This window comes from Alexandromys fortis, unplaced genomic scaffold, assembly GCF_014885135.2.
Source record: "Alexandromys fortis isolate MF-2015 unplaced genomic scaffold, M_Fortis_MF-2015_v1.1 scaffold_14, whole genome shotgun sequence".
Taxonomy (NCBI): domain Eukaryota; kingdom Metazoa; phylum Chordata; class Mammalia; order Rodentia; family Cricetidae; genus Alexandromys; species Alexandromys fortis.
This window is the reverse complement of record NW_026067910.1, coordinates 347911-360825: the sequence shown is the minus strand read 5'-3', so window position 1 is coordinate 360825 and position 12915 is coordinate 347911. Positions and strand designations below refer to the sequence as shown.

Sequence of the window (12915 nt, the reverse complement as noted above, 5' to 3'; positions counted from 1 at the left end):
CCTGTCCTGGAACTAGCTCTGTAGACCAGGCTGGTCTCAAACTCACAGAGATCCGCCTGCCTCTGCCTCCCGAGTGCTGGGATTAAAGGCGTGCGCCCCCATCGCCCGGCTTAGTGTTGGATTTTTTTAAAGGTGTCTTTGACTCTTGGAAGGAGCATTGTCAGTCCAGATGTGGAAATTTCATTCTAACTATGTATGTATATTTATGCCCAGACTTGGGTTTGCATTTGTGTTTTCTTAAGCATCACTGAAGTCTTTATTCTCTTTAAATTCTTTGGCTTTAATTTCACTGAGTGTGTGTGTGTGTGTGTGTGTGTGTGTGTGTTTAAACTCCATAAATTCTTTGAAGTTTGATTGCTCTTTGAAATTCTGGTCCTGGCATTCATCTAGCTGATAGTCACTGGCAAACATCTCTGTAGCCTGATAGTGTTTTGAGAGAAGATACTGGTTTGCTCTTTCATATTTTTAGTATTTTTGTGTTGAGATCTGGGCATGTGGACTTCTTTTGTTCTAAATTGTAGTATGTGCAGGTGGGTTGGCCTGGAGGTTGGAAATGGCTTAGGAGGAATGCAGTCAGGTGGACAGAGGGGGCTAGGCTGGTGTATAGGGTGTGCCTGCTGGTTCAGTCCTAGAATGTGAGGGCAGGTCTGGCTGGTGGAAAGGGTGGGATGTGGCATAGGAGAGGCCTGTGATTTAGGGGATAGGAAGGGTTGATCTTGGCAGAAGTCTAGATATTGGTTGTGGCACAGGCAAGGGTGGCCAGAGGGGCATAGAGACTGGATATGGGACCTAGGTTAGATCTGACAGTTGGATGGGGTGGGTGGAAGGGAGGGTCAGATAGAGTTGTGGGGCTAGACAATAGAGATGGATGTCACTATCATTTATTAATTTATTTTTTCTTACTTGCTTTGAAAGAAGTAATGATAAAAATTTTAACTTTTTATCTGTCCCATGCCTGTAACACAAGCTATCAGGACATGGGGGCCCAAGGATTCAAGGTCAAGGCCTGCTTAAGCTGGCTACCTAACAAGACCCTGTCTCAGTATAGAGGCCTCAGGATGTAGATCAACAGTAGTGTGTTCTCTTGGCAAGGGTCTCAGTTCGGTCAGTACTGGAAAACAACGTGCTGTTACATAATAACAACAGTAGTTCCAAAGAAATTATCACTACTGTGATGGGTGAATATTGGATTCACTGAGTAATTCAGAGTGATAATAACAGGAAGCTAACTTTTGGTTCCTATTATTCCAGATACTTAGTCTCTGTTGCTTTTTTCTTGTGTGTGTGACTGTTTTAATTGGGGTTTCTATTGTTGTGAAGAGACACCATGACCACAGCAACTCTTACAAAGGAAAACATTTAATTGTGGTTGTTTGCAAGTTTAGAGGTTTAGTCTAGTATTGTCCGGGTGGGAAGCAAGACAGTGTGCAGACAGACATGGTACTGGATCTGAGAGTCCATACAACTTGATCCTAAGGCAGCAGGGAGTGAACTTTCACTGGGCGTGGCTTGAGCACAAATGAGGCCTCAGAGCTCGCCTCCACAAGACCACACTTACTCTAAACAAGGCCACATTTCCCGGTAGTGCAACTGCCTATGAGCTTATAGGGGACAATTACATTCAAACTACCACAGGTACATTAAGCTTTCTGGCCTGCAAAATCAAATTGTCACATATTAAAGGAAAGGACATATGTTGATGTATTCCAGCATCTTCTTAGAAGTAAAAGAAATATTGGCAAGATTAAGGTGTCACAGAGTTTGAAGAACGAATGTCTTATAACGCCATAATCTTAGATTCCCAACTTTTGATAATGGTATCATTTGAATTCTATTAAGATTTGGAAAAGCAAACTTACAGGATGAATCTCTAGACTTGTTTTCTCTGGGATGTCAGAGGCAAGTGTGTCTTCACAAACAGTTTTGTCTCTCTGTTCTCCTGGCTTTTCCTCTTTTTTGAGTCCTTCAGAACTGACCTCCTTACCCATGTACTTCTTCTAGGACGGCAGTACCAAGTCCACAGGCTCAGGTTTATTAAGCGTTAGCTCTAATCCGATCTCAGTTTTGTTTTTAGTCTTAGTTTATTCATCCCTCCTCACTCCATCCTCAGTTTTAGCCATGCGTGGTAATGATGCTTAAAATCCCAGCAGCTGGATTACCATTGGGTAAGCTCAATCGGGACTTCAAAGTTGGACTTGAGGGCAGCCTGTGCAGCATAGCAGGACAGGATCTCAAAAAGCCCAAGCCAGACTATCTGCTCTCCCCTAGAAGACTCATTTCAGCCTCACCCTTCACCTGTCCTTTTTTTTTTTTTTTTTTAAATATTCACTTGGGACTGCCAGTCCTCCAAAATGATTCCCAAGTGTTTATTTCCTAGTCTTACTCTCACCCCATGCTATGAAGAGGATTGCTCTTGAGAGTAGAAGGACGTGGTGTCAGAGCTGCCCTTAGATGCCGCCCTGGTCTCTTCATGTCTAGGTGGAGATCAGAGCTAACAGTCTGTTTTCACCTCACAGTTTCCCTGCAGAAAGTTTTACATGCTTCAGTCTTATCTAGTCCTTCCTATAACATAAATGTCCTACTTTGTTTTCTGTTGCTGTAATAAAATCCATGACCAACAGTGACTTGGAGAAGAAAGTGTTTATTTCATCTTAACAGTTACAGTCCATCACCAAGGAAGCCAGGGCACGGACTTGAGGCAGAAACTAGAGACCATGGAGGAATGATGTTTTTTGGTTTGCTCTCCATGGCTTGCTCAGCTGCTTTCTAATACGACTCAGGACTAACTGCCCAGAGGTGGCCCCTACCCACAGTGGTGGGGGGCTCCACCATCAATCACTAATTAAGAAAATGCCCTAGACTTGCCTGCAGACCAGTCTGGTGGAGGTATTTTCTCAGTTGAGGCTTCCTCTTTCCAGATGACTCTAGTTTGTGTCAAATTGACAGACCAATGCAATAAACTTTTGTAGGTAATTGTCATTGTGTTTGGAATGAAAGTTTATCTCCAGGTCTCAGTTTAGGTTGAGTCATTGTTTCCCTGGGGGGTGGTATTGCTGTTCCTAGTCAGACAAGGTAGTGGCCTTACTTACTCCCAGCCATCTTTCCCGTCACGTACACAGACAAGTTGATTAAAAATTGTCAGTTTTGACTCAGAAATGTGCTTATTTTTCACGTTTATTTTATTCACCTAATTTTTGGAGACAGGGTTTTGTGTGTAGCCCTGGCTCATCTAGAACTCTCCATGGAGACCAGGCTGGCCATGAACCCACAGAAATCCACCTGCCTTTGCTTCTTGAGTGCTGGAATTGAAGGTGTGAGCCACCATGCTCGGCTTAGAAATGTCTTTTAATCTGTCATTTCTTCCCATGTACTCCTTCGTCTTTTCTTACCTTGGTGCTTGATGCAGCCTACCAAGTGTGCTCTGCCACCATTTTTCCCCTTCTGTAGCCATCACAATTAGCTCTCTGAGCAGTAATCTGTGAAGCCATCTTCTCTGTTCTTAGAAATACAGCCTTTTTTTTCCAACCTCATTCTTTGCTGTCATTGCACACCTGGTTCTGAGTCATCCTTCTGATCATGTATTGTTTCATGCTGTCTGTTTGCCTGGATTCCCCAGCAAACTCTTTTCTGCTCTGGGAACTCCTCCCGTAGAGGGATGACCTGAGTGACCTTCAGCTCCAGACGTCCCTTGCATTCTGTGGGGCCTTCCTTGTGTATGTCCTGAGGGCAAGGAGCACAGGGGTTTCTTGTTTTTAGTTACCTCTTACTCAGGGTGACACAAGATGGGCTGTGATATCTGGGGTAGTCAGTGTCCCAATTTTGTTCTTCTCTAGAGTATGGCGTAGTGCTGAAGGTCAAAGTATGGTGTACAATAATAGGACTTCTCTGTTTTCATCAGAAATAAAATAGATTTTAATCTTTATTTGAAGGTTTATTTTTATTGCAAAGGTTTTTAAAAAGATTTATTTGTCTGAACATGTGTATAAATGCACGTTTGTCTGAGTACATTGTGTGCATTTGGAGAGCAGAAGACGGTCAGGCGCCCTATTGTGTCATTCTCTGCCAGTTTCTTTGAGACAGGGTCTCTTCCTGAACCTGTACAGGTGTGTGCAATATACTTGTACAGACAGCATTAGCACTTTAGAAAGGTCTACTCCCACTTATTGTGGGTGTATGTGTGTAGGGGCACGTGTGTTTGGGTCAGAAGATAGCCTTAGACGTTGTTCTTCAGGCATCTTCCACCTTTTTGTTCTTTTGAGACAGTCTCAGTGGCCGGGAACTCCCAAGTAGGCCAGCAAGCCCTAAGAAGCTGCCTGCCTCTGCCTCCCCAGGGCCGGGTTATAGGAGTGTGCTTCCACACCGGAGTTCTGTTTTCCTTTCCCTTACAACAAGGTAGGTCCTTTTCAGCCAGAACTGTAGCCCCAGTCTCACAGTGCCTTCCTGTTCTTGGCTTGTTCTGCTGCCGCTTGGAGGGGTTCCAGGAAGGGGACACAGCATAGATGACAGCAGTCTTTTTTTTTTTTTAATTTAAATTTTATTTTATTTTAAATTTATTTATTTATTATGTATACAATGTTCTGTCTGTGTGTATGCCTGTAGGCCAGAAGAGGGCACACACATACACACATACACACACATACATACACACACATACACAAACATACACACACACACACACANCACATACATACACACAGATACACACACATACATACACACATACACACATACACATACATACACATACACACACACACATACACATATACATACATACACACATACACACATACATACACACATACACACACATACACATACACACACATACACACACATAGACACACACACACACACATACACACACACACCATTCCCTCTCAATTTTAAAACTTTGAATCTTAAAATTAAAGGTTTTCCAGGGTCTTATTAATTTAGCATATGAAAGTTATATTTAAACTTTTTGAGTGAAATAATTACTAGGTTTGTTCCTTGTTTCTATCCATATAATTTATGGTAGGGCCTATGCTTTAGTCTGTTCTCAAGCTTTCAAATTCCTTTGACAGCCTGGATATGAAATTAAAAAACTATTAATGTGATGTGTTAATTTTGCACTTTTTGACTTACTGCAAAAAAATCTTAAAGTTTCCATAGCAACAATAACCTATCCAGATTGTGTAATATTCTTTACAGTATTAAAAATAAAACTGCAACTCCATGAGTTTCTCATGTAGGAGAACTGGGAGTTGAGAGAGTTCAGTGAAAAGGAAGTTGTGATTGAATATGGATAATTTGTCAAAAAGCTTTTTATAATTTTAAGAATTGATAACTTTAAATATTCAGCAGCAGATAGCTGGTAGTTATATGAATACTAGACACGGAACATGTGCATTGTGAGTATTTGTCTCAGTATCCCAAGCGCCCTGGGCTCCATGCATCAGCTGCTCCTACCTCAAGGTAGGAGGTGGTTTCTAGCTTTATCTGCTCTCGGTCACCTGCTTGTGCTCTTTAGTGGTAATGAATGGTCTGAGAAGCCAGGAAACCGGGAAGAAAGAGGAAAAGGATCGTAAAAGCTTTTCCTGATGTTTGTGTTTGCTCTCTAAAACATGTCTAATGAACCTGGTATGGGGGCACAGGTCTTTCATCTCAGCACTCAGGAGACAGAGGCAGGCAGATCTCAGAGTTCAAGGCTAGCCTGGTCTATCTAAATACCAGACTAGAGCTTCAGACCAGTCAGAGCTACATAGTAAGATCCTGTCCTAACTGCTCCCGTCATCTGCCTAAGTTAATCATGTTGAAAATACCAAAGATTATTAAATAGGCAGTTGTTTTTGGAGTATCAGATTATTTTGGATCCCCCTCCATGCTAACTTAAATCCATTATATTACCAGTACCATTAAGTAGCTTGATTCTTGCATCTTAACATGTGCTTTTAATTTTTGTATACTCTCAAGTGTACATTTATATATATATATACATACTTAATAGTACTATAATCTGTATATTTTTCTAATAATCCATAGTTCTTCATCGCTTTCCATGGCTTTGTTGTTGGGGTTTCTGTCCTGCTCAGTTCCCGCAATTGTTAAGTCCAAAGAAATCACACAGAGGTCTACATTAGTTATAAACTGATTGGTCTATTAGCTCAGGCTTCTTACTAACTCTTATAACTTATATTAGCCCATCATTCTTGTCTATGTTAGCCACATGGCTCGTGATACCTTATTCAGCAAGGCAGACACATCTTACTTCTTCTGTGGCTGGGTCACGACTGCCGACCAAGCTTTTTCCTTTTCCCAGAATTCTCCTGTTCTTGTTGCCCTGCCTCTACTTCCTGCCTGGCTACTGGCCAATCAGTGTTTTATTAAAATACAATTGACAGGGTACAAACCATTGTCCCACAGCAGGCTGTGATAAAGCACTGACCAAAAACAACTTGGGAGAGAGGTTTTATTTCATTCCTACCACTGACGGAAGTTGAACAGGATTCTGGAAGCAGAAACAAAAGCAGAGAGGAGTGCTACTTACTGGCTTGTTCTCCATGGCTTGGCTTAGCTTGCTTTCCTACACAACTCAGAATCACCTGCCGAAGGGTGCCTCTGCATGAGTGGGCTGGGCCCTCTCACACCAGTCATTGATCAAGAAAACGTCCCACTGACCTGCCCATAGGCCAGTTTCTCAGTTGTGCTTTCCTCTTCCCAGGTGATTCTAGGGGAGCCATTTTTTTAAAAAATGAAAATAAAATAAAAGATGCTTAATTATCCTGATTGGCATATAATGGAAAAATAAATAAAATACTTAGACATTTTATTATTAATCTATTTATTTATTCATTCATTTATGGGAGGAAAGCATTTATAATTCATTTATTTACCCAAAGTAGGTAATTAAGAAAATATTCAAAAGAACTTTATCTTTCCTATTTCTGTTGTTTCCATCTGTCTGTCCTTCCATCCGTTCATCCGCCCACCCACCCATCCATTCATCCATCTATCTGTGGTAGAGATTAACCCTAGGGCCTTTGGCATGCTAGGCAAACACACTACCACTGAGCTACATCCCCAGATCACAATGGTATGTTAAAAGGTACATTATAAATAACATCTAAACTCTTTTGTTTACTATTAGATATAGAATGGGAAAAATGAGAAATAGTTAAGTATGACAAATGTGCCAGTTCTTTGTTGTTGTCCTTTAATAAAACCATCATGTCATGTACATCATGTGCCTCTAATACAGAGGCTCCTGGTCTTCCTAATGCTGTGGCTGTATAGATAGGTTTTGGTTTTTTGAGACAGGGTTTCTCTGTATAGCCCTGACTGTCCTGGAAGTCGATCTGTAGATCAGACTGGTTTTGAATCCACAGAGTTCCACCTGCCTCTGCCTTCCAAGAGTGAGATTAAAGGTGTATGTGACCACTGTCCAGCTAAAGTTTACCAGTTCCCCTCCTTTTCATTTTGTCAGTGTCAGGGATTGAACCTAGGACATTCTAGTGGAAGTCAGGAGATCTACCACTGTGCTGTAATAGCTCCTGCCCTCCAAAGACTTTTTTTTTTTTTTTTTTTTTTTGGTTTTTCGAGACAGGGTTTCTCTTTAGCTTTGGAGCCTGTCCTGGAACTAGCTCTTGTAGACCAGGCTGGTCTCGAACTCACAGAGATCCGCCTGCCTCTGCCTCCCAAGTGTTGGGATTAAAGGCGTGCGCCACCACTGCCTGTCGCTCCGAAGACTTTTTTGTTTGTTTTTTTTGAGACAGGGTTTCTCAGTGTAATCTGGTTGTCCTAGAACTCACAGAGATCTGTCTGCCTTCTGAGTGACGGAATTAAAGGTGTGCGTCGCCATACCTGGCTGCCGTGACCCTTTAATATAGTTCCTGCTGTTGTGGTGACCCCCAACTATAAAATTATTTTGTTACTACTTCATGACTATAATTTTGCTACTGTTATAATGTAAATATAATGTAATAATAATGTGAATATCTGTTTTGATGGTCTCAGGTGACCCCTGTGAGTACTCCACAGGTTGAGAACTGCTGGTCTGGATATTAAATATTTGCAAATATCTGATAGATTTTGCCTTGAGTGCTGTGCTCTGCTGTGCTGCTGTGGTATAATAGGAAGTTGTCAGCTTCATTGTGTTATGGGACCACCAGTATGTGTGATTTTATCATTGGTTGAAATTTCATTATGCAGTCATGCATGACTAATAGGAAAATGTACAGAACCATTGTTGTCTATTGATTTTTTAGTGGAAATACTTATTTTTATTCTTTTTATTAAATATAGCTGTACATAGTGAAAATCAAACCTTCAACATTGCAGTTGTACATAAAATGTAAAAGCTTTCCTTTTTATTGTGTGTTTCTAATTTCCCTTTGCTTCTCAGAAGTAAACAGTACTGTTAACCTCTCATTTTATTCTGTTGCTCAGGATCAGACCTAAGATGTCTTGGCTGGTAACCAAAAGACAGAAGTTGGAGGGTCATAGATCATGTCCCTGTTATTAGAACAAGCCATGACATGATTTGTGTTTACCAGAAAATCAAATCACAGTTATGACCGTCAGCTGGGACCGTCTTGTGGCTGCTCTGGTGTCTGTACACTGAGGATATTAACTATTAAAGTAGCCACTCATCTGATTTCCCGCCTCTGTTATTGAAACACTATACTGTATTAGTTAAAACCCTGGTAACTGTTAGGCTTCCCTATATTCCTAATCCTGTCTCCATTGCTTGGTGCTGTTTTTTTGTTTGTTTTTTGTTTTCAGGCTTTTCACGTTTCTCTGTGTAGCTTGACTATCCTGGAACTTACTCTGTAGACCAGCCTGGCCTCAAACTCACAGAAATGTCTGTTTCTTGTGCACTGGGGCTAAAGGTGTGTGCCAGCACTGCCTGGCTACCTTTGCTTGTTTTCAAACCCATGCTTAACTACTGCATTTCTCTAGGAGTGTTTGGAGAAAGTGATGTTGGTGCGAAGTTTTGAAATCTTAAAAGACTTTTGCTTGGCGCCTTGGAATTTGGGGCCAATTAAGTGAGTCTGGTAGTTTTTATCTGTTGGTTATTTTTTAGTGATGGTTTATAACAGAATGCTTCTGTAGACTGCAGATAATTAAGAGAGGAGTGACAGTCATCTTACAATATGTTTGAGTTTATATTTATCCTTGTTTACTCTTTGAACTAGAGCTGTTTAATATTCTGTTCATTTTGCATTTCATGTTTTAGCTCTGTCTGGTTTTTCCTTAAAACATGAATATTTTTGGTATTTCATATTCCTGTAGTAGAAGTATTATCAAAAATAATAAGCAGTGCATTGCATACTGAAAATGTTTACATGTCATTGAGAGACTAAATACGTTTCCATTATTTTTATAATTATAATTTTAAATCTAAAAGTAATATATGGAAAAATAAAGCTGTTTTGTTTCTTTTTCACACGCAGAAAAGATGAAAAAGAATATGCACTGAAGCAGATCGAAGGCACAGGGATATCCATGTCAGCTTGTAGAGAGATTGCAGTAAGTAGATAAAGATGGTTTATTTTGTTACCAATATTGAAGCTTATTTTCAAATAAATTAATATAAAATATGCAATAATGTATTACTTAATTGTATAGTAAGTGGTAATTTCACAGATTTAATTTTAGGATATTTTATATAAAATGGGAAAATCTGTAACAAAATCATTTGAAAGTCACGTTTGAACATTTTCTTGATGATTTGATATTTATAATTTAGAGATAGTGAATAACATAATTGCGTTAGTGAATAATTATCGGTTATTTTTCTGTAATTTTAAGTCTAATATTTCCTTTTTAAAAATAAGAGATTTTACTTATTCGTTTGTATGCATGCATGACTATATGAGCTTATGTGTACCATATGTGTGCTAGTGCCCAAGGGGTTAAGAGGGTGTCAGATCCTTGAACTAGAGTAACAGGCACTGTGTGGTTGAAAGGATGCAGGGAACCTCCCCCTTTTAGAAGGGAACATTCACAAGGCTTTTATTTTTATTTTTTTTAAATTTTTATTTATTTATTTGTTATGTATACAATAGTCTATCTGTGTGTATGCCTGAGGCCAGAAGAGGGCACCAGACCTTATTACAGATGGTTGTGAGCCATTATGTGGTTTCTGGGAATTGAACTCAGGACCTTTGGAAGTGCAGGCAAGGCTCTTAACCACCGAGCCATCTCTCCAGCCCCTCACAAGGCTTTGTTTGCTATCTGACTTAATCACCTCCCACCTCACAGAGGGCCCAAGAAGTAGTGGCTTCAGTTTGGGCATTAGGATTTAAAGTTTTGAGTTGTGGCTGAAGCACTTAAACATTCAGTTTATTTAGCACTGGGATGATGGCTCGGGAAAGTGCTTGCTGCACAAGTCTGAAGACCGACTTTGTCCCTAATACCCAGTAAAGCTGGGTGGCCTGACTGCATTTTTGTGTTTCTGAGGCAGAGAGGGAGGTTCCCCAGAGCAAAACGGCTAGCCAGACTCAGTGAATCAAAGTGCTCTGGGATCAGGGGCGAACCCCTACCTCAGTAAGTAAAGTGGAGTACAATCTAGGAAGACACTGATGTCCACACATGTGGCCATACATGCACACATATCACATACATAAACACAGAAAACAAAAACCTCATTTGTGTTATTGCCAGAGAGCAGAGAGAGGCCAAGAAGCCGCCTCTCCCCAGTGCTGAGAATTGAACCCAGCACCTCATATACCAACCACTGAATTTCCAGCACTAATACTGGCTTGTCTGCTTGCTGCCTCTCTCAGTTCTGGCCTGCAGTGCTGAGAAGTCATACTTCCTCAGCGACTTCTGCTTGGCTATTTCCAAATCTATGTGTCCATCCACATTCCAGCTCTGGTGTTCCCAGGGTGACAGGGAGATCAGCTGTTAGGAACTGTCACTGTCATCTTTTGTACTCACTGTGCAGTAGGTAGGCAGGAATGGAGTGGCCAGTGAAGGACTTGCCTCTGCTTGTTTTCGCTGTTGCTCTCCGACTAGGCCAGCCGGCCATTTATAAAGTTCAGTGGAATGCTTATAACTTTAGTATAGATGGACAAGCCTTTGTTTTTTTTTTTTTTTCAAATTATGAAACGGAATTGGTTGAATGCATATTAGCTGGTAATTAACTCTGATACAAGCTTTGAAATATCCATGAATAAAGCTGTTTAAATTCTCCTAATTTATCTCTATAGAATTAACATTATGGGTTAAATTTCATATGTTAAAAGTGGAGAAGTGCATGGCATTAGACAATAATTTTAAGAGTTTTATAAATAAAGTTTTTATTAACTATAAAAAAGTAGAGAAGGTGCTGGAGAGATGGCTCAGAGGTTAAAAGCACTGGCTGCTCTTCCAGAGGTCCTGAGTTCATCCTCTTCTGGTATTAAGCATACATGGAGGCAGAATGTTGTATATATAATAAATAAATGCATCTTAAAAAATAAAAAGTAGAGAACTGTCTTGTTGGAATTATTTTATTGTATCATTTTATGTTTCAGTGAGCCTAGATATCCCTCAACTCTATGTCCAATCTTGTGAAAGTATAGATTTGTGGAACAAGGACTATAACTCAGAATTTTACCCTTCCTGTGAATGGATTAGATTTCTGTGAAAACCTCTAAAAGCTGACCACTTTTTTAGAAGATATTTTTTAACAGGATGTTCTATGGTGATTTTTTCATAAAAAATTTACATGGTTTTTAGAGCAGAACTAAAGAAATTTTATGTGCTTTATTTTGAACAGAATCTCTACTTTTGGATGTTTTCTTCTTTTTTTTCCTTGTTTTTTTGAGACAGGGTTTCCCTTTGTAGCCCTGGCTGACCTGGAACTCACAGAGATCCACCTGCCTCTGCCTTGTCATAGATGTGCACCACACCCTGGGGTCCCTGAGTTTGAGGCCAGCCTGGTCTGCATTGGAGTTCTAGGCCAGACAAAGCTACATGCATAGTGAGACTTTTTCTCAAACAAGCAAAATATCTTCTATATTAAAGTATAAAATTTACTATGTTTCTATGTGTGTTTGTATGTATCCATTTATATCTGTGCATGCCTTATACAAGTGCTTGTGTGTACATGTGCATGTGGAGGCCAGTGGTGGCTGTCAAATATCTTTCCTAATTGTTTTCCACCTGTTTTTTAATTTTAAATAACATTTTTTTTAAATCTTTGGGAATTTATAGTGTGTTTTGAGCATACACGCAGTTCCTCCCTTATCTAGCCCTTCCACTTTCACCGTCTGACATCTTACTTGTTGAGGCATAGTTTCTTCTTTAATCTGAAGTTTGCTCGTCTGGCTAGACTAGCTAGCAAGTCTCAGAAGTCCCCCCCATCTGTGGCCGTGCACAGGGAGTACAGGTGTGTGCAGCCTGCTTGGCTGTTATGTATGCTGATGTTAGGTCCTCCTGTTTGCATAGAAGCACTTCACCGACTGATCCATCTCTTCACGCCTTAAACTGGAAGCTTTAATTCAATTAATTTGAACAGTGATCCTGGATGACCATTTATCTGTTATTATTTATTTGCAGAGAATGTGTACATGTAGGCATGCATGCGCGTGCGCGCGCACACACACACACACACACACACACACACACACACACACACACACACACGGTGGCCAGAGAACTACTTCCAGGAATTGGTTCTTGTTTCACTTTGTGGAGGCAGTCTTTAGTTGCTGCACTACACACCCCAGAGTGGCCAGCCCATGAGCTTTTGGACTCACACGCCCATCTCTACTCTCCCCATGGGAGTGGGGTTCAGGGATCACAAGTACTTGTTTGTGTGTGCATACTTGGCAGTCATGCCATGTTTGTGGAGGTCAGAGGGCAACCTGTACATGTCAGTTTTTCTTCCCACTGTGTGGGTTCAGGGATTAAACTCAGATTGTCAGACTTGGAGGCAGTTGACTT

The 12915-nt window shown here is 40.6% G+C and overlaps 1 protein-coding gene across 1 annotated transcript in view; it reads left to right on the top strand.

The window, feature by feature from the left end:
* The window catches only part of Cdk19 (cyclin dependent kinase 19), a 136995-nt gene that overhangs the window by 44702 nt on the left and 79378 nt on the right, over positions 1-12915 (top strand). The window contains exon 2 of the mRNA XM_050137963.1: positions 9435-9510. Coding sequence (XP_049993920.1) covers positions 9435-9510 — 76 coding nt within the window. The remainder of the gene's footprint in view (positions 1-9434; positions 9511-12915) is intronic.